The sequence below is a fragment of the Scomber scombrus genome, chromosome 13 (genome assembly GCF_963691925.1).
Source record: "Scomber scombrus chromosome 13, fScoSco1.1, whole genome shotgun sequence".
NCBI classification, from domain to species: Eukaryota; Metazoa; Chordata; class Actinopteri; order Scombriformes; family Scombridae; genus Scomber; species Scomber scombrus.
The window spans coordinates 14,113,309-14,136,225 of record NC_084982.1 but is presented as its reverse complement, the minus strand read 5'-3'; the positions used below and the strand labels follow the sequence as shown (position 1 = coordinate 14,136,225).

General features: G+C 39.4%; 1 protein-coding gene across 1 annotated transcript in view; it reads right to left on the bottom strand.

Moving 5' to 3' along the window:
- The window catches only part of myo10l3 (myosin X, like 3), a 56,808-nt gene that overhangs the window by 20,564 nt on the left and 13,327 nt on the right, over positions 1–22,917 (bottom strand). Inside the window, exons 2-16 of the mRNA XM_062432453.1 lie at positions 22,707–22,805; positions 13,360–13,518; positions 12,064–12,251; positions 11,754–11,888; positions 10,854–10,978; positions 10,729–10,742; positions 10,513–10,597; positions 9,936–10,042; positions 9,448–9,577; positions 8,513–8,631; positions 6,224–6,370; positions 5,550–5,650; positions 5,122–5,188; positions 1,788–1,880; positions 730–798 (exon numbers count right to left, since the gene is read on the bottom strand). Coding sequence (XP_062288437.1) covers positions 730–798; positions 1,788–1,880; positions 5,122–5,188; positions 5,550–5,650; positions 6,224–6,370; positions 8,513–8,631; positions 9,448–9,577; positions 9,936–10,042; positions 10,513–10,597; positions 10,729–10,742; positions 10,854–10,978; positions 11,754–11,888; positions 12,064–12,251; positions 13,360–13,518; positions 22,707–22,805 — 1,638 coding nt within the window. The remainder of the gene's footprint in view (positions 1–729; positions 799–1,787; positions 1,881–5,121; positions 5,189–5,549; positions 5,651–6,223; positions 6,371–8,512; positions 8,632–9,447; positions 9,578–9,935; positions 10,043–10,512; positions 10,598–10,728; positions 10,743–10,853; positions 10,979–11,753; positions 11,889–12,063; positions 12,252–13,359; positions 13,519–22,706; positions 22,806–22,917) is intronic.

The following is a 22,917-nucleotide window of genomic DNA, read 5'->3' as shown; positions in this document are numbered from 1 at the left end:
AGAGAGAGAGAGAGAGAGAGAGAGAGAGAGAGAGAGAGAGAGAGAGAGAGAGAGAGAGAGAGAGAGACAGACAGACAGACAGACAGACAGACAGAGAGAGACAGACAGACAGACAGACAGACAGACAGACAGACAGACAGACAGACAGAGAGAGAGGGAACAACTGGCTGGCCTGCCTGTCCTCTCTGGACCATCATTACCATAGGCATCCATGCCAGGCTTGTGACTGAGCTGCCATGCTCACACTGAGGAGACCTTGTCTGAGGCAGACTTTATAAGGCCATTCTTTATCAAGCCAAATCTTCCTACCCCCCTCATACCCAATCCCTCCTGTTCTTTCCAGTCTCTGTATTTGCACCCAGCACACCGCTTCCCTGTTCTCTTTTGCCTTTCTCTACACTTCTGTCAAGAGTAATCTTTATCATCATGTAAGAGAAAAAAAGAGAAGGAGAGGTTGAGGCAGTTTCTCCTGACTCAGGGAAAAGAACAGAACAGGGAGGGGGGCACGGCAGTGTGGTGTCAACATCCTGTAGCGGATTTTGGCAAAGATGATCCTGCTGCCCATCCAATAACTATCTCATTTCCTCAACTTATGCATTCAGAGAGATAATGACTGGCTCTCCTGATTGTTTTGCTCCGTACTGTATGTGTGTGTGTGTGTGTGTGTGTGTGTGTGTGTGTGTGTGTGTGTGTGTGTGTGTGTGTGTGTGTGTGTGTGTTGATAATTACCTCTCCAGCGTAGTGCTTGATGCCAAACTGGTGGTCAGTCACTCTAGGCTTCACATAGTATGGGTTTGTCTGAGAAGAAAGGACAAAGAGCCCCCAGACTTTTACAAATGCTGTTCATGTCTACTTTATTAATAACAATCCAACTGAGCAGAGCACATAAATAAGTACGTTGAGTCCTCCAAGAGGGAGCCAAATGAGCAGCCGAAAGGTCAGTAACAGATGTTAGACTGCATCTAATGATTATTTTCATTATCAGTTGGTGAAACAATCTCACAAGAGCTTTTGATAGTATTACATGATCTTTCTAAGACTGTGTACAACTCCAGAACCTGCAGCGACATTATTTTGCCAACTGCTGCTTCCAAAAGCTAGAATCAACTTTCAACTTTCATTATTCATCAATCTGTTGGCTTCTTCTTAATTCACTGGTGACATCTTCGAATCTCTGGTTTTGTCTGACCAGTGAGCCCAAAATCTATCAATCAATTTACAGTGACATAACCCAAAGAAAAGCAAAACATCCTCACATTTGAGAAGCTGGAAACAGAGAATTGAGCATTCTTGCTTGAGAAATCTCTTACACGTGAATGATTAAATGATTTAAAAATTGTTGTTGGTTGATCTTTTTATTAATTATCGATACCCTAGCCCTATCAATTTCCTCGTACATGACCTTAAAGCTTCAGCAGTGAAGCCCGACACCTCACTTTTGCAACTCTCCTGTTTCCGTCATCTATAAAAGACGTTAGGCTTTCTGAGGACACTCTTTTCTCCTGTACACAATGCTGATCAGGCTCAAAGAATGGCTGATCACATTTCAGCATTGTTGTGTTTGCACGTGAGAGCGCTCGGGGGCATGTACAAGTGTGGCGCTGACGTTAAGCGCTGCACCAAAGGCAACAGGTTTAACTCTTACAGGTTGATTGAGCTGGGGGTTTGGATTATTCTTACACCTTTGCATCTGCATGTGAGTTCCTGTGTGGGAAGGAGAGGGTGTGTTTGCACTGCAGCACATGTGAAAAATGCATGTAAGTTTTCATATGTGCGTGTGGACTCACTGCGTGTCGGCTGTGCAGTTTCTCCAGAAGGGTGTAGTCAGTGCCTTTGGGGAATCGACTCTCCTCATTGATAAGAGCCAACATGCCCAGTTTCTAAAGGGGAGACAGACAGAGGAGCAGAGAGGGTGAAACACACCACAGTCATGATGGAACTAGTTATAATCTGGCAGCTTTTATTATAACAATGTGTCCAGGAAACACCATAGTTATTCATTCAGTTTTCTTTTTACTTATAAAGACAGGGTTCTCTGAGCAAACTACGTGTTGGCTGCATTCACACTAATACAGATGCAATCATCTAATAGCTTCAACAAAGACAAATCAAAAATGTCCATGGGTCATTCCACGAAATCGGTACCTTTTCAACTTTCAGAATTTAAAATATAAAATCATTTTTATCACAATTTTAAAAGTATCTATGGAAAGAAGACATCTTAAAGTGACAATAAATTATATGGTGCCATCTCAGGCTATTTATTTTATGTATTTTATGACATGTTATCCACTCCATGATACAATTTATCTGTCAACCCTGTTACGGACAAAATGGTTACTATATAATATATTTGGAATTAGAATTGTTTAACAGTTTACACATGTATGGACAGTATTTCAGTCCCTCATTACACTGGGATTATTTCAGATTATGAATATATTTTTTAAATTTCAATTTCATCATTCAGATGACCAAGAAAATAAAAAATTTAAAAAGAGACCACATATTAATTAAGATATATATGTATTTTTATGAGAGAAGTATTGAATAAAAGGTAGTTTCCAAAACATTGTACAGTCTTATTTGGATTGGTAATACCTGGGTGGCCCTTCTAATTATCATTTTTACATTTTTATCAAATTAATGACAGTAACAGTACTGACATATGAAGTAACAGGACTGACAAGAGTAACAGGAATGATGGGACACATTGTTCAGCACACTGTACATATTTGTATCTTTTAAAAACATTACTGCATTTATTATTATTGTTGTTATTATTATACCTTATAAATAACTATCTTTTAAATTGCAGTAGCATGGAATTTGCATAGTTATATTAGTGAAGCATATTGAATTCTAAGAAATGTAATGTTTTGAGGGGTTTGTAGTCGGGATCATGAATTCCAGACAAAGTTCTTTTAGCTGGTGTTTGGTTTCCTTTTCTTTAACATTACAAGATAGGGGTGAGGTTCTGTAGTGTAGTATTTACACAAATACATGATTAACAAGAGATTTAGAAGAATGTTACTTTAATTTAAACTGATCCTCACTACACTGGTCAGAGAAATCAACTGGCATTAAAACCAGGCCATAAAGACCTATCACACATCACAAGTCTCTTTGAAGTAGGTAACAAAATTCACATTGAGTTAGGTAAAAACTCCATCAAAGTTAAATAGGTAAATAATAACATGGTGAATGCAAAACCACATTAAAGTAATACTTTCCTGTCACTGAGGGAGGTAGCACCATAGGAAATGAGATTTAAAACTTAGAATGTAACCATACTATAATTAATGTTAACAAGAAACATAGATAAAGTGTTGAAAACAGAACAGGAGAACTACTTCACAAATAAATCTATGAATGTGATATGCACATTCAATGGAGAAATCTCTCATTGTACTTTGTAAGATCCAACCATATATCGCTTTGGATCGCCACATGGCGACCAGTGATTGGTAGTGGGGCTGGGATGAAGCGAAGCACATCGTCATAGAGGTACCAGATTACATCATCATGAATAGGCCTATAGAATTCATTTGGACCTCCACTGTGCATACATTTGACCTGGATGTTAGTGTCATCTGTTGCAATGACAATACCTGGGTAAATGTCACCATCATACCTGACCATACACCACTTTCCAATGATGTCTGTACTAGTCCAATCAACTGCACTAGATTGGCTCAGAGTTTGGTCACGCATACTAATAGCATCTGTAAAAGTGTATTGAAGTATACATATAAACAATTTAATCAAAACAACAATATTACATTATCTTTATAATAAGAAAGCAACCTCAATAAAATGTTAGATGCATATACTAACAAATGTTACTAAGACTGCAATAAATGCTCATATGTCACCCACATTTCATAATATGGGCATCAGCTCAATGATACAAACAAGATAACTTTTAAAAATGTTAGCAATTTATCTAAATAAACGTTTTAAACTGTGTGACTAGAGTGAAACCTAATCAGTGTCACTCCTGTTACTCTGGAAAAGTAACAGGTTTGACAGTAACAGGATTGACGATTTCAAGCTAATTTGCCCCTAGCTAGCTAATGTCCAAGGTCACAAGAGCACATGTCATACAGTTTGAAAGAATTTTACTTGTAGATATGGTAAATATCAAGATATACAAATTATTATTTTAATTAATATGTTACAAATTGGTAACAGTAATGACGCTGTATGATGTCCCCCACCCCAACAATCTCATAAAACAACAAAATTATACATTATAGAAGAGAGAAACTTAGTTGTGTTTTAACTGTTGAAAATCCTCTTCCTGTAAATGATGTAACTTCCTGTGAATGATGTCACTGTTGGAATGTGCCTTTATTTTACAGAGGTTTTTTTGTGTCAGTAACAGGGTTGACATGAAATCAGGGGACACTGATAAAATGATTAAAATTTTATAAAGATGACATGTATTCATGCTGAAAACCTTGCTTAACAATGAGATTACTATTAGAACAATATACAAATGTGAAAATTGTATAATTTTTCCAACAACAAGTAACAACTAAAAAGACCTGAAAAATAACTTTCATAGTGAGGGACAGGCGAAAATCCCCGCCTTATCAACATAAATGCAAATTTAACTATGGAAAGTAATATTTAATTTACTTAAAGTTGAGGTAGTGTTGATGATAGAAGACATACTAATGTTAAGTTTTTAAATTATGTGTGTATTTGGTATTATAGTGATTTTATGACAGATTATTTCTCTGGGACGCAAAATGTACCGATTTCACGGAATGACCCCCATAATCTTTTTCTTCCTTTAAGGTTTCCAAGTGAGTGTGAGATTTTGAACCAGAAACCTTTCAGTCACAAGCCCACCACTGCAGAGGCCCATCTTTATAACTAGGGCGATAAAATAACACAAGTTGTCTTCATGCTTCACTTCAGCCATACCTCTAATTGCTGACTGATTTACATTACTGTGCACACAACATGCAAAATGAGACTGTATAATGATAGAGCAGGAAAAGGAGGGCAATGTAAGCACAGTGTGGCGTCTCGGTCAGCACGCTCTGGTTGGTGGTTGGCGGTCGGCCCCCGGCGGTGACTCTGCTCTGTCAGGGTTTGACTGTCTGTTACCTTTTCTATGAGATCCAGACACTCTGCGTTATCCATCCAATCTATGGCCTCCCACTGGATGCCCTCCCTGTGAGGACAAAGACACACACCCACCACATATACAATATATAAATATAAACAACTAGCAAGACACACAAGGGCTGTATTGTCCAGTGTGAACATGTGATGAAATGAGCCATGTCCAAGCTGCTGGTCCTTTATACAACAAAACAACTGTCTGGGGGAGAATCTGAGCCAAATCCAAACCTCTGGCAGTCTGCCTGTAAAGAGGAGGCCCAACCCCCATCCCCTGCCCTATCTGTCTGTGGGACTGTCTCCAGCACATGCAAAGCCTTGTTTTCATTTTGAATGAATCTACTATACCAGCATACAAACATAATGTATAAATGTAATATTGAAAGTAAGTTCAATTTATTGAGCCTTTTTACCTGTTGTATTCCAGCTGCTCCAGTGAGAAAATGTGCTTATTAAAATACTCCTGGAGCTTCTCGTTGGCATAGTTGATATTAAACTGTTCAAACCGGTTCACCTACAGGATGGAAGAAAATACATTAATTTCATAACTGTCAATTCTGTAGCTTTAGCAGGTCATCTGTGATTGATTCTCAATGCAAATAACTTGCATGTCAACAAGTCATTTAAGTCCTAAAATGATTCATTGGTGTGACATTAAACAAGTGATGGCGTGTTAATGTTTTTTCTGTCCTGGATAGAAGTTAAATCCTAATTTTGCTGAAATATTTTAAGTTTTAAATAATGATTTTAAAACCCTTGAAAATGTGGCTCCAAATATTAAGTATTTCTCTAAAACATTAAATATTCCTGACTCAATAAGTAACAATCAGTGACTTAAAAATTATCAACACCTTTTTCCATTTGAGCCCACCCACTTGAAATCAGTAGGAGGAAATAAAAGGAAATACTCTGATTTCTAATGTGAAATCACCAAAACTGTTTTAAGTTTGAAGGGAAATTTTGTGTAGGATTGTTTTACTCTTGTTAAGAAGTTGAGTGATAAAGTCATTATATATAGTATCATAAATGAGCATTTGATTTAATTTCTTTGCTGAATAAAGCTGGGATTCAACGAGTGAGCTTTCACCTCGAAATTCTCAAAGCCGAAGATGTCCAGGATGCCGATGGACTTGAAATTGTCTTTGCCTTTAATCTTGTGGTTGATCCTCATTATAATCCAGGAGAAACACTGAGAATATAGCGCCATGGCAACTGAATCCCGTGAGTCCACGGCCTGCAAATCATGACACAGAGGTTACCATGGATACCAAGTCAGGTATAAATAATGAATGAAGAAACTTTGCAGTGTATGTATAAAAAAAAACACAACTTATTTCAGCATATACATTTCATCAGTTCAACAAGATTGAGGTTGAAGCGGTTAGAGACAATAATACATTTATTGTCTGACTAACGGGCTGTGTAAGCCGCAGCGCAGAGTCTATAAAACAAATAGTGGTTTTCAGACAAAGGTGTGTTATGTCAGCATCTGTCTGCAGGCAGCAGGTAAGACGATGTGTGTTTTCACAACAGACACCGTCGTTTATCACCTCCACGTCTTAAGAGTGACGCACTGCCTGCAGTATTTGTTATATTTTTAAAAATCCAAAAGGACAAAAAAAGGACAAATCAGAGCATAGTATAAACATGCTTTTGTTGACAATTGCTTTCCTTTTTTTCAAACCTTGCACAAGGAAATTATGCCTTTGCTGTCATGCCTTTCCTCTCACTTCACCCAGGAAAGATCATGCAGCTCAATAAAGGCATAGTACATGAAGGCATCAAAGGACTTACACACATGACTTGTAACTAAAGTTTTTTGGTTTTTTTTTAGATTTCTTTTAGTGTATTTTAATCTGCTGGAATTAGCAGATAGGTGGAATTTTCTTTGCATGGCAATTAAACAATTAAACATAATTAGAGTATTAGAGTAATTAGAGCCATCTGCTTATGGAGACTGCATGATATGGTTGAAAGTTCCCAAGTTTCCAAGCTGCTGAGGAAGACAAAATGATATAATCAGTCCAGAACAAGAGAGTAAGTGGACCTTTAGTTGTGAGTTGTTTTGTCAACTGTCATAATCAGAGATTTTACCTCACTGTGATTGACAACCTAGCTGGTATAATTTGATCCTCATGTGGTGACAGAATCTATTTGCGCTTGCCGTTTGACTTGGGGCTGATTTTCTCCAGCTGCCGTGAAGTTGAACTTTCAGAGAGACAGACATCATCTGTGTGTGCATATAAAAAGCTCAAGCTTGCCAGCGACACTTCCTCCACAGGCATTGTGCTTGAATTAAAAACACAACAGAGTATGGCGGTGTGTACTGTATTTGGGGCAACAATGCTCCTGTGCTTTTGAGTAATCCATCATGCCCAGTCACCTCCTTGCAATAAGCGGCTGTGAACAGAAAGCTGGCGACTCCAGGATCTCCGTCACAGTGGTGAGAAGAATGGCTGTTTGTCCAGGATGGGGAGGTGATGTGGGGGAGGGGGGCTACTGCAGGCAGTCGTAGGGTGGGTGACCCCTGGCTACTGTGAGAAGAAGCCATTCTTACTGACTCCGGGACTGGAATAATGCACTCTATTAAGACACAGGCTGCTTCAAAGGCCAGGCAGAGCAAGCAGCAGTGGGGTGACAGCACAAGATCTTTGTCCAGTGATGAAAAGCTTTCTTGTGACTTTCGTGTCCCTGTGATTATAGTTAAGGTCCATTCTGCATATTCGCTGACATTTGTGAGAATGTGTGGGCTAGAGGCTTGTGCTCATCCAAAAAGGATTGTGTCGTGCGTCACAAGGTTCTTGTGACATTCGGTGAAAAGGATAACACATGCAGATGAAGATTTGTGAACTATTAACGTTAATCACAAACCACAGCATGGACATTTGAAGCCAAGCAAGGCATGAGTGAATTATTACACTGTCTCAACTCTTGGTGCCTGGCTGCACTGCCTCCAGAGGAGAAGTCCCTCACTTCAACCCCCCAGTCATTGGCTCTATTGTGCTTTTGCCTCAGATCACTATCACGATGGCTTTATTGTGCTGGGAATCTGGCAGACAAAAAGCAGGAAATGGCTGGGAGTCACGCAAGGGATCTGGAGAGGCATGTGGGGGAGAGTGCCAGAGAAAGGCTGTGAGTGTCACCAGGAGAGGGGAGGGAGACATACAGGCATCTACTGTATGTGCCAGTGTCTTCAATTCAAGAAATAAACCTCTAAACCACTTCTTTGTACCATCTTACACCAAATCCCAAGATACTGCACTGAAATCTGGGAAATAAAGGAGGATGAACAAATCTTTCAGGATTCTTCTGCATCAGCTGTATGATTCCTTTGACGACCAGTGGAGGATGAAGTTAGGTTGGACGGTGTTGTTACCTGCTCCACAGTGAGTGGTGAGCAGATCTCCTCTCCTCTCAGGATCATGGAGCGCTGGGTCAACACCTCTGACAGCTGGAAGGAGTCCAGGCCAAGCAGCTCACTGACATTGTTGACCACTGAAACACACACACAGACAAGCATAGATATACAAATATTTATGCTTTACTTTTATATTTGGATATCATGTGTGTAATGCAGGCCATAGACAGTTCAAGTCACTTCAATTTGTGTCAAACAAAAGAGCTGACATATATACTACGATCCTATACAGGCTATAGGAAACTCTACTCTGTTGGTGGAGCAGTAGTATTCCGCAGTCACTGTAGTTCACTGGTTCTTTGGAAAAAGAGGTCAGACACAGCTAACAAAGGAGCCTTGAGCTCATGTTTCAGCCTGTTCAGAGCTCTGTCTGCTAGTACAATGTCAATCAAATTCAGCGGCATGAGGAAAAATGCAGAACGTCCAACATCAGTGGTGAACTATTCATCTGGTTTAGAAAATGTAGGTTTTCTGCAATAAATTCCAGCAGGCAGTAACAATTGGATATTTTAACAGAATGAGGCTAAACCACTAAAACCCACATGCTTCCAGATTACCTCACAAATTGCTTCAAAGTTAGATAAAAACATTTTCCAATGTACGATAAACATCACATGCATTGTTTTTTGCTCATCTGTGTCCCTCAAAGTTTCAACAGTGCAGAACGGATCTAGGATGCTTGCACCACTTTGTCCAGGTGAATCTCACACACACACACACACACACACACACACACACACACACACACACACACACACACACACACACACACACACACACACACACACACACACACACACACACACACACACACACACACACACACACACACACACACACACACACACACACACACATAGATGTATTATTACTCTCTTAATTTTTTCTCCTACCCCCTTTAGAAGTGATCTGAGCTCCGCCAGCAGTCATAAATTCAATGTTGCCCATCTGGAGGACAGCAGACAGCAACTTGAACACGTCTCTGATCTCTTCCTCGGTGAACTCCATCACCTTCAGGGCTTCCTGCAATACAACAAAGACAAAGTTGGACGACATGGGAGTAAACATGGATTCACTGATGATAAAACACTAAAACGAATCTCAAAAAATGCCTCAAAATTCAATATGACACAAAACATTTCCCTCAGGCTCATGTTTTTAGGAATTTAGAAGTCTGTGACTGGTAAGATGATATTAGAAACATGAAAAAGGGTAATGGCGCCCCCTGGAGGTACAACAAACCATGTACAAATATTCTTTCTTACCTCTCCTCATCCTTAATAACAAATGGAGTCATGAGTGCTCACAAATCAGTGGGTTACCACCCATCACTCTACAAAGAGTTTGAGTTATTTTGTTTAAATACTCTCCTAGTCCTTACCATAACACTGTTGAACAGTTGCTTGTCATCCAGACTGCTGTCCTTTACGCAGCCTGACTGGCTCAAGTAGTGATATGACTCAGGACCCTCAGACAGTAAGTACATGTCTGCAACACAGAGAAATGACGAGACTCACACCAAAGGAAATCCCATAGAATGCATTCATGCAAAAATAGACAACTTCATCTTTTCATTTAACATCAGAACTATTAACACTATTAATATATATAATATTATAATATAATATTAACACACTATTAATTCTAACACAGAGAGAAATATTTTGAGACATTTTAGCTGTTAACTACGATTCAGTCCTTTGAAAACAAACAGAAAAGGTAACATAAACTCGTGTTGGTTCAAACTCTATAATTATATTTGGCATATATTTGATTTTGATTAATTGATTTTCCACTTGCCTTCAGTGCTGCTTTAAGCACACATTTTAAGACTTGTGAAACAATGTTAGTCACTTGCTTTCTCTAAACAGGGATCTGGTGTGTGTTAAAATATTGGCTCTTATGACCACGTGGGTCAAAAACTTTCCTTTATTCCTTCAAACTCTGTAAACACCAACCTCTGTGGTCTTTGTCTGCCCCTGCTAACAGTGCGTAGAATATATGGTAGTTTCTTTCTCCAGGATTCTGTCGAACCACTCGGTTCTTGGAAAGAGAGGATGGTTAGAAGAAGATGTAATAGTATTTCAAGGCTGAATGTGATATTACACACTGATCTCACCAAGTAAGAAATATACTGATCCTATTCCTATCCTATCCATTTAACGCAAACTTACCTTTTCCAACAAATCTGATGATTGAAAGTCAAGGAGAAAAAACTAAAACATCTGTGTCCTCTGTACCAAACACTGTGAAAATCGATTTTCTTTATAGTACATCTAAATACACAGTTGAAGGATACAGTCAATGATGCAGCCTCCCTGGATATTTCCATTCTGGGAAAAGTGGAGTTGGATGAACTTCCCAAAGCGACTGGAGTTATTGTTGTACACAGTCTTAGCGTTCCCAAATGCTTCCATGATGGGACTGGACACAAAAGGACAAGCAAGTCAAGCATGAAATCCATCAAATGAAACAATCTACTGTTGGTGTATTTTTGTCTTGGTAAGGAGGTGTTGGAGAAGTATCATGCAACAAGCTTTCCTTTTTTATATGACTAAGAGACTACCTGTAACCTTTTAGATGCATATGACTGGTATTCTGAGTATATAGGTTTACATGAGTATATAACTGATATTTTGAGTAACTAGGCCTTACCTTACACAGAGCATCTTGTTATAAGCCCACACAGCACTTTGATATAGTCTGGCACAAAGCATTTTATACAGACATATGAAAGTTTTACCAGTTCCCATGATAAACATTTCTTTACATTTTCTGTTGCATTTGAGAGTGAGAAGTATGCCTCATGTATTTTTACCTCTATACTGTTCAAACTGTGTCAGTGACTAAAAAAGAAACTGTGAAATTTTAATGGAACTTTGTATGTCAGAGACTTCCCTACAATTGATAATTAGTGTGGGTAACCACAAATTGCCAGTCACCAAATTAACACCTTTCACTCATTTATTAAATTCTGTGGTTTTCAATAGGAATTTTTGTGACCCATTATGGTGTAAATGGTGTTTTGGAGATTTTCCCACCCTGTCAATAAAGCCGTTTTGGCAGAGACTCTGTTAACTATTGCAAAGGAAAAAACAACATATAAGAATATTGTGGGAAGTAACAGATCAAGCATAGGGTGAGGGTTTTTCAACAACCCAAACAGACTTGAGCTCAGAGGTTGGAGGTCATACAGTACCTGCTCTGGACGAGGGCCTGCTCCACTCTGGTGGTCCTCTCTGACAGGGGAGTTCCTGCTGAGTTTTGACTCATCACTGAGAGGAACTTCAGAAGCAGCTTGGTACTTTCTGTCTTCCCAGCACCACTCTCTCCACTGAAGACACAATATGTGGAGTCAGACAGAGAGAAAGGAAGAAAGATAGATGGACGTGTGTGAAGACTTTCACTTCAAATGCACAATTTCAGAGAACCAGTCTGCAAGCAAAACTCTGAAAGGACTGATGACTTAATCCATGCTGTACAGCTTTTTACTTTCTCCCAGTTCTTACCTAATGAGAACACACTGGCTGTCATGTCTCTTCCACAGGCAGCGGTAACACTCGTTGGCAACAGCAAAAATATGAGGAGGCAGCTCCCCCATCTGGTGTTTGCTGTACAAATCGACGGAAGTGCTGTCGTACAGACCTGCTATGTGCTTGTAGGGATTTACAGCTGCCAGGATTGAACCTATGTTGGTCTGACGGGAATGAAAAAGCAGAGATAAGTACAACTAGAGAGTAGATAAAAAAAGTGGGGAAGACAGAGAAGATTATCAGTGAAAAATATCTTGGTATTTTACACAAGAATTTGCAACATCTGTACATCTTGTAAAAAAAACTGAGATACTGTGTGAAATCTACAGTATCAGGTCAGTAGATTCACCCAGTTTCTTGTCTTTTCCTCTGACACAGTACCGTAATCAGTAATGCTCTTAGAAAATAACCTTAAACTATAGTGAGTGAATGGCCTAGTTTGCACAAGTTCACTAAGGCTGGTAATATTTTAAGATCCAGCTCACTGCTCCTGCTCGGCTAATGCGCTTTGGGGAGAAGTGCCTTATAAAAGTGTGTTTGTGGGTCATCATTCCACAATAATAACATTCTGCGATGCCATACAGACAGACCGGGTGGACCCTCTAAAATGAGATTAAGAGATAGGATTTCGAAAAACATAGTTGCCATGTGTCAGGTCGATGATTATTTTAATAAAGCCTGGATAGTGTTTCAAGGGAACTTTAACACTCCACAGAGAAAATAATCCTGGGAGTGAGACGGGTCAAACAAACATATCTGGAATCCAGCACTGAGTAATATTCAGTTCCAGGGGTTACCACCATTTTATTGAATGATAGTGTTTATTATTTTATTACATGCTTCGTCACTCATCCTGCCTTGCAAGCTTCTGTTAAATTAATAAATAGGGTGTATTTCATTGAATGTCTTCTGACAAGCACACCAAAAATGTGTGTAAACTTTTTTATTCAGCTGGGTTTTATACATGCTGAGAATATAATGATTGCAGTACCAGCAGAATAAAAGCAAATATGAGTTTTCACAGACAAAATAAAGTGAGTCACATTACTTATCTTCCTGCTACACTTCAGTATTCTTACATAAAAAATATAGCCAAAGCTGATATTTCCTGTTTATACTTGCTTATGTAAAAATGGTTCTATTTTTAAATTAAAACTGTAGTTGTGTTGCACGTCCCAGTTCCCTGCAGTAAGAATAATAACAACTCAATGGACCTACAGAGACAGGTACATCATAGTAGTAAGTGGTAATTAAGATAGTGTAGTAGCTCACATAGATGTTGTCTTTCTGGTAGCGCAGAAACAGGTTGTGCATGATGGCAGCTTCATGCAGCTCTGCCAGTGTAGACATGTCTTCTGCTCCATGGATGCTGCTGAGATGCATCGGGTAAACCGTCTCTCTGTTTAGCTCCGCCTTCTGCAGGTAGATCACCTGGAACAACACACACACTTTCAAACAGTTATATTTCATTATAATAAATTTGAATTGTAATTTACCTCCTCTTGTGGCATGTTTGGACAGAACACCATCATGCATCTACATTTATTAGACAGTAGCAAGTACTGATACTACGTCAAAAGCACTTTGACTAAAATCTAATGTGCCACTACTCCACTCATTTAGAATGAGGCACTGCTTGGCAACCCTGCTGAATGGCATTAACAGAACAAATATGTATTGGCATGGTGTTAATGTTGCACTTTGGTGTGTCACTTCTGCCTGCAATAAGGCAAACTAATCAATTAATGGACAAATCATTTAAGCACTACAACACACTGCTGCCCAGGTGAATTGCAACATATAGAATATAACTTGAAGAATAATACTTGAAATCAAATTCTGCTTCTCTTTATCTCAGGCAACAAAGGCAGCAGACAGCCAGAAACCAAACCAACACTAACAACACTGTATAAGGCAGGTAGACATGTTTACACAGATCTGAATAAGATGGCTGGCACAACATCAGTCTTCCACTGTGACCACAGCACATGCATGCGTAGATGACAGTGATGATACAGGACGAACTGAGGCGGAGGTGACAGACTGGAATCCCTGATGTTTTCCTGCCTGTGCCTGCCACCAGCATACCTGACAGGTACAGAATAAACCCCAACCCCCTATTGAACTGATGCCCGGGCCTCTTAACATCATTTACAATAAATCTCTCACCATGGCACATTCCTGCAACAAGGCAGGTGATATAGTAAATGCGATTCCTGGAGATGTCCTTTTCTTGACACTCAAGGCTTATTTTTAGAGTGTTGTCTTGAAGTGGATCAAAAGAGAAAATATTAAGTGAGAATTAAGATTAATTAGTGTCTCTATAGCGGCCATGAAACAGAAAAAACAGTCATAAACCAACAGGGATCAACAGAGAGTCTCACAGACTTTCTGGCTATCACAACTTTAATAGACGAGACATGAGATAAGAGAACATTAGTGGTCACTTGATGGGAAGCAGAGTAGAGATCAATAGTGATGGCTGGATAGGGCTGGGATTGCGGTGTCCCGATGCATTACTGAGGGCTCTTCTGGCATATTCACTTGTGTGCCAGTTGGGAGAGGAGATTGGGTTTCAGAGAAGTGCTGACTCAACACAAACTAGCTGCTGGGACCTGACTAATGAGGGGAGCTGCTGAGTGCCAATGAACATTGAAAAGGGTTTCGTTGAGTCTTTAAAGGTGAAATGAATGAATCCGAGGTACCAAAACCAAGCAGAATTTATAGATTTTCTTTTTCTTTTTCTTTTGCAACTTGGAGCAATGGAACAAGCTCTGAACACATCAACACATTATCACCTTGTGAAATTGATTAGGTGAACATGTTACCAAACAGTTGCCTCCAGCAGTCATGCAACAATATTAATTTGGAGTATTGTTATTGTCCACTCGACAAATCTCTCACATGTTTTTTGTTTTTGTTTTCACCCACTCCTGAAAAGGAAATATCTGCCTCTGCTCGCTCACTATTCACTAATTATTTCTGTCTGCTGTTTAGTAATGGGCAGGTAGTGCAGTGTCAGTTTTTAGAGTTGTAAAAGTACTGATCAGTGCAGCTTTAACAAAGTCAATAGTACCACAAAAAAGCCTATAAAGCCCCTATTACTGTCAAATCAATGATATCTGTCAAATCAATGTTACACCGAATCCAAAGCTTATCCCATGTATATATCTATAATATTATATGTTTACACAGTCAAATCATAGCATTAGGACATGAGTCAGTTGAACAAGTACAAAAAAATGTAACTGTAGACACCGTCCTTTATGTTAGAATGCAAAATTTCATCCATTTATATTGCAGATATTTAAAATTATAAAGAAGATCACAGTGTTTAAAGGCTACCTCTGTATTAATAAATCATTGCATTGATATGCATGTGTGGTTCTTAATGTTTACAAATTGATGCAAAGAATTAACTAAACTGAATCCATATACAAATGAGGGAAGAACATTTTTTAAATTATAAACTGACTCTGGTTTGACAGCCATATCTATCTTTGGATAGCCCTCAGAGAATGGGCGTATGCTGAGGCAAAAACACAATAACAATGCGGTCATCAGTGATTTGCTACATATCTCTGTTGCATTAAGGTTTCTGAAAGGGTGAGGCCCTAAGGGAGAAAAGCAGCACGTGCGGTGATGTCATCCATCGAGCAGATTTATAGCCAGCTGTCCCTAAACATTCAGCTTTAACTCCACCCTCTCCTCTCTCTCAAATTGGCCCAGATTCCCCATTCATTGAGCCTGACTGATGAATAAATCAAACAGGCTTTTCACATGTAACACATCCATAATCAGCATTATCATTACATTCAATTAATTCAGTCCCTCAATGGCACTGACGTCATCATCGACACCTGTTTATTTGACAATGGCTCAAATTGCCAACTCTGCATATCATTTAACAAACAATTCCAAAATGCAACGATTGCAAAAAATTACTTTAATCTTCCTTCTGAACAGCATTACAGAAAGTGGGTAGATTATCATTTTAAAGCATTTATGAACTTGAAAATATGAATATCTGCTCCTGATGGGGAAAAAAATCTGTGTTGGCTGTTTGCCTTCATTGGACATGGCACAGCAGTGTATTTACTTGGGATAATGTAACTCTAACGTTTCACTGGTATATTTAGATAAAAGGTAAATAATAACAATTATTCATCCTGTGAAATTAACAAAAAATGTGCTGTGAAATGGGAAATATCAACCGCCCCCCAGGAGCTGATTTTCTGTTGGTACTGATGATAAGACACTGTGTCAGACACTCAATCAAATAAACCAAAGAAATGTGGGATGCGTCGAGCGCCTGTGTTTGCATTCTTTGCATTCCAAAAGTTACACTGAGGTGGCTGCAAGCAAAAATAATGCAGGATAACAAACTCCTACTTGAGGCTACAGGGCCACGTTACACCCTCGACTGTAGCGAGGGTGTGTGTGTGTGTGTGCTCAGATACTCAATACGTATGTGTTTGTCTCTATCATATTATGCGACCCTTGTTTTTGATCTATGAATAATGTTCTGCTCAGATTTCACAGAGCGAGCCTCTGGGAGGTTTTCATGCCTGAGACATCAGAGATGCTCGGAGAAAACTGAGCATGAGTTCCCAGCATCACAAGAGCTTTCACATTCCTCTGTTTTGCCCCACTCTGGTCTTTTCTTGCTTGGTTTTATTGTTTATTTCATTCCAGCTTTATCCTCGCAGCCACAACAGTTCTCATCAATATTTATTCAAATCTTTGTATTAAACAACTTCCTGTAGATAAATCTAAATGGAAACTACGATGGAACATGAGAACAGATAAGGTCTAGACACAGACTAATACTCCTTAATATTTCCATTTAAATTCTCTGGAGGTGCTGTTAAATTTTGTTGGTGTCCATTATAACAATTAGACCTACTGGAACATTTTCCCTGTAGGCGCTGTAGAGCGGTCAGTCCAGGCTCATGTGGTACTATCAACAAATAACACTTCAACAAAAGCCTGACTCTGTGTCTGGCCGACCTCAGTCATATAACAGTGATAGTGATTAAATATTGTGGGTGGACTGTTCAACTTCCAAAAACCAAATACAACAGCTTCAAAGTTTTAAAGTATGAATGTATAAATTTGCTCTCAACTCATAATCAAAACTCACAAAGGCTAAAAAGGTTAGAATTAAAGTCATTATTTAATTTCTGTTCATGATTACAGTCAGGCCACAGCAGCCCTGTGAGGCAAATATCACAACGCCTGTTTCCAGCTTCTACAGTGTTTACAGTTTGAGTGATATGATGATGGCCGGAGGCTATTTCACGCCGCTTACAACAGCATGTGTCATGTGATTGATTAGTGAAGTTGTACTAATCAATCCTCAGCAAATAGCGCATGGTGTCGACACTACGACAGTTCACTGCTGGCACGTGGCTGAACACAACACAGAAAAAATTGGAACGCCGATAGACTGATATAAAATCTAAAACCTCCATTGAGTTTGTTTCTTTCATATTCTTTTTTTAAATGTATTGCTTTCTTCCTAAATTTGCATTCCCATGAACCAAAACAATCCAAATTTTGCACAGCAGCCCTGTCCATAACGGAAAAAACTCTGAACTCAAAACTAAAGATGTCAGACAATAAAATTCCATTTTCTTAAATTTGTGGCAGAATTTTTAATTTTGCACTTAATATTTAGCCTGAGAATGTCCAGCGAAATGGGTGTGTTGTGTAGGTCTGCAAGACTGTAGATAGGCCCCTACTTATACAGAGAGCTATATTGCTCAGTGCAACGTCATACGCTTGGTTTTTCTGATTGGTTAAAGGTCTGTCCAATAATTATGCATGAAATATATTTTACACACACAAAAATGTGACCGATTAAATAGAAAACAAACTGGAAATATTTCCAGCACTATTAGGTGAATCCTGATAAACCATCTTATTTAGACAGAATTTGTGCTTTCTTATTAATTAAACCTATCAAAGAATTGAAAAGTCTCACCAAAACAACAGAGAATACATTTCCTGATGATGACAACCATCTGATTTTTAAAACTTTCTTGCAGCTGTAACGCTCTTTTCCTTTTGTTTCTTCCTCACTGAAGCCACACCCTGCTGCTGCTTTGTTCAACCAGCTCTGCTGAATATTCACATATAGGCGGGGTCAGGCTCAGAGGTTCAGTAGACTTATGTTTAACTGGCACATATATTCAAGCCTTTAGAAATGACACATGATAAGAAACAAAATCACACGGTTGTGGATACAAACACGGTCTTGTTTATCTATGTCTGGCCTCTGCCTCTTTTTTTTTTCTTTTTTACTCAGTCTGACTCTCTCTCTGTCTTCCAGTGAATCCTTCTGCTGAAGGGGGATCCCACCCAGACCCGGGGGACATTGGGGGGTGGGTTAGGCTTATTAATGGCGAAAATTGTGAAAACAAGTGGGTGAGATACACACAGAGGACTTTATGTGTTATTACAACTAACTGAGACATCTGGAAATATCTTTATATTGATTTTTTATCATGGCTTAATACAGAAAACCTGGATTACTGCACATGCTCAACACAGATATTCTTACAATAATGTTTGTGTGAGCACGTTACTTCTGTGCACGCACTCATGAATGCACATCACTCACTTAAAAGGCTCACATAATGGCTCCATTGACCAATAATCCAGAAAAGACTAAAGGGCCATCAATGACCTATTTTAAAGCTCAGAGACTGTATGTCTACAGGGGCCTGAACAACTTCACACGCATCTAATCTCTTTCACTTAGTCTAGAGACGGTTTGTTAAGGGGCATTTATCAAGCAAAATGCATTTGCTTTTTGGGGGGCATAAGAACAGTCAGTGCTAAGACCACATCAAGAAAGTGTAGTTTATCTTGTGCAATACACTTAGACAGTATCTTTAGAAAAAAGACCATCAATTTAGGGCTGCGACTAACGATTATTTTCATGATTATTCAATTCATTGTTTGGTCTACAAAATGTAAGAAAACCGGAAATTACAATTTCCCAAAGCTCAATCCGACGTCATCAAACAAAGAAAATCCTCTCCAGATGCCAGAGATTTCCTGCTTAAGGAAATCTTTCATTTCAATCACTTACAATTACTTTGGTAATGAAAAATTAATAGACTGATCATTTCTGCTCTTCGTCAGTTACACACTTTCCCCTTTAAAGTTTACCTGAAAACAAAATATAAAATATGGTCAATATGTACTGTAAATACGAAATGACTCATGCACAAAAACACTATTTAGGCTTTATAGACAAACATGGTTCAGGATTAATTTATCGTTTATTTACTACGACATTTATTGATGTCAGTAAGACAAGGATGACATCACCAGCAGCAGCTATTCAGGTGACAGACCCCTCTTCCTGCTATTCTTTACATGTACGCCCCTCCGGGAGTAGCTCAAACACTATTAATCCAGCTGGTGCCATCTGGCCATAGAAAAACACCCATTCACACACACACACACACACCCCCACACACACACACAGATGGATGCATGCACTCAAACATACAAAGCCACAAGACATTTAGCTCTTAGCTTCAGTGTGTCCCACTGTATCTCACTGGTTTCCTTCAGGTCTGTGGTGTACCAGGAAAAGACAGATGAATGCTGATATGATGGTTAATGTGACAGCAGCCAGGTCAGCCTGTTAAAGCCAAGGCCATGTGGGTAAAGACACTCTGATAGTGCTGTCTTGACTCTGCAAGCTGAACACTCAGGAAGCACCTTACTACAAGCACTGATGCAATGGATAATGGTATATATGGGGGGGACGCTGCCAGAATGCATTTACCAAACCATCTCTGACACAGCACATAGCGAAGACAGACTCTTATAATACGCTGAGCCTGCAGGTTTAAATAAAGATTAAGTCTGAATCAGGAAATGCAAATAAACCTCAGCAGATATTTGGTCTAAGAACAGAGGCTCACATGAGGTCAGCCAGTGGTTCTGAAGGTGGAGGCTGTCTGTTTATCAGTCTCACATTCCTGTCATTCTGGATGCAGAGTCTTGGGACTAGAAGAGACATCCATATGCCTGGCCTGCTGACCAGCAGCTTCTGCACTCACATGTGAAGATCATAATTTTTCAACTGCCTGGCTGTTTTAACCAAATGTTATCTTTTTCAACCCCACTGAGAATGGTGAAATGTTTTTGGATATTTGAGAAAACAACAGCCTGTGGTATTTCCTGGTCATATTTAGATAATAAATAAGACTCAACCTCTGACCCGGTGCAGTGAATCCCTCCTAACTGTGACCGATGATGTTTCCATCACTCAGACTCACTCCTGCCACTCTCTCACTACAAAAATCCTCACCACTGACCACAGAAACATTAAACAAACGTGCAGAAGACGAGGGCACATAAATGAGCTCATATGTTCCCTTTCATATGTCCTTTATGACTCTACCTTTTATACACCACCCTGCTGTGGCTTCAGGAAACTCTACAGAGCGACTCAGCTAGCCACGCATCACACCTATGCCCTAATGATCTGCTGATTCGTGTCTTATGACACTAATAATATATGACACGGTAAAATGTTAAACTTGCGTGCTTGCTATTAAAAACGGATTTCATTTTTATTAGACAAGATGTAATGCAATGTGATACGATACGATACAATACAATACAATACGATACGATACAATACAAAACAACACGATACGGTACGATATAATAAGATACGGTACGATACGGTACGATACGGTACGATACCGTACAATACAGTACAATACAGTACGATACGGTACGATACAGTACGATACGGTACAATACAGTACGATATGGTACGATACGGTACAGTAAGATACGGTACGATACGATACAGTACGATACAATAAGATACGGTACGATACGGTACAATACGATACAGTACGATACAGTACGATCAATACTATACGATACAATACGATACGTTTTGATGCAATGATGTACACACACATCTGGCAGAAACAGAGTGAAATTCATAAGTAGCATTTGTTTTTGACATCCACAGACTCTTAAGGGAGATATCTGGCTCTTAAGCCCCTAAATTCTTCACTGTGTTCACCTGCTAGTCGCTAACTTTGGCATGTTGCACACATTTCAACTGAATTCCAAGAAATTTGTCAGAGAAAAAAATTATAATTAATATGCATTTCCATCCACAACCGTTATGTGGATATTAAGAGTTGGGTGTACCAAGATAAACATTTAGTAGTGCTAATTCTCCATTCAGGTGCCATTAAACCATAGGAAGAACAAGGCACAACGACATAATTAAAAGAAGGTCAGTCACATCTCAAGAGATGGAAATATGGCATTTATGTTTGTATGCATTCATTTGAGGAATGTTACAGTCTCCTCATCACTCTGCACAGATCTGGTGTTTTTCATCTGCCGCTTTTTTTGTCTTGTCAGTAGAGCAAAAGCTTGAGTGATGTTTAAATCACAAGCTTCAAGCATCTCATATTTTAGTCTGTTTCCACTACACCTTGTCCAATTTTGTTTTTTATCAATACACCTTTTTTTCACCTCAGTCAAACCCAAAAACCTTTCTGTGATATGTAAACATTTTTTCCAAATTTCTTGCTTTTCCACTCAGGTTTTCTTACGTGTAAATTGAGTATGTGAACAAAAACAAGTGGATGTTAATGCGCTTACTGTGCCATTTGTCACTGGGCAGGTAGTACTGTACACAGCAAGAGGGTTTATAGGCTGCCTGCTAGAAAATGTCAGGCTGTAAAAGCACAATGATCTCAGTACAGCTGTAGACTGAGGTGATAATTCTCTTAGGGTCTCGGTTTGTGGTTAGGATGACGGCTGTGTGGTTGAGGCTGGATGTGGAAATTATATTTTATTATTATACATCTTGACACTGTTGACAGAATCAATCCTTGGACCCCACCCTGTTCCTTCCTAAGGCCCTGACCTAAAGACCTGTGGCTGGGTTTGAGTTTGGACTGTTAATGACCATTTGTAGCTGGTGTACAATCCTATGCACTGCTCATACGATCTGTTGAGTACAAAGGCATTCCACAAAACACGAGCGGTACACAAAAGCTCATTTTCGATCCGTTTTATTTTCACAGCTATTTTCTAACAGTCCATTGCCACCTCTCTCTCCCCCAACCCCCCCCCCCTCTCTCTAGCAGGATTTCCTCCAGACACAAAGACCACCATGTACTGCCAAACAGATAAGCTCTGGCCAGTGACTTGTCACAAGGAGCCCATTCCTGTCATTCTTACTTTTTTACAAGAGGTGTTGATCCCACGGAAGAGCCCAGAGATGAAACACATGTGTACTAACAATTAACCCTCTAACATACATACTTGGCCCCTGCCCTCCAAAGTTATAGTACAACCCTCTACATTTCATAAGGGGTTAGGTGAGGATTACAAGTACGCTATGTTAGTTACAGCCATTATACATTCAAAGGATGATATGCATAATAAAGACTGAACAGTGTTAACTTGAAAAAAATCTCCTTAACTTTAAGGATGGGTGTAAAAATCCTTAAACTGATGAAAAACGTGACAGCATATGGTGATGACAGACAAGGAGAATATGAATCATTGGCAGAACTGATGCTTCTGCAGTGAAAAATAAGTCTTCTTACCTTCCCATAGTCAGTGGTGAGGACCAGGGATGCATCATCACAAGAGCTGACGGTGGAGGGGAGGAGCTGTTCTTTGTGTCTCAGCCAGACACGGGCCCCCTGCAACATAATAGCCAGCACAACAACATTAGCATCTGGACACAGGGCTCATATTGGACTCATCTGGTTCATAAAAGTAGTCTTCATTTGCATTACAATCACATTTTTATGC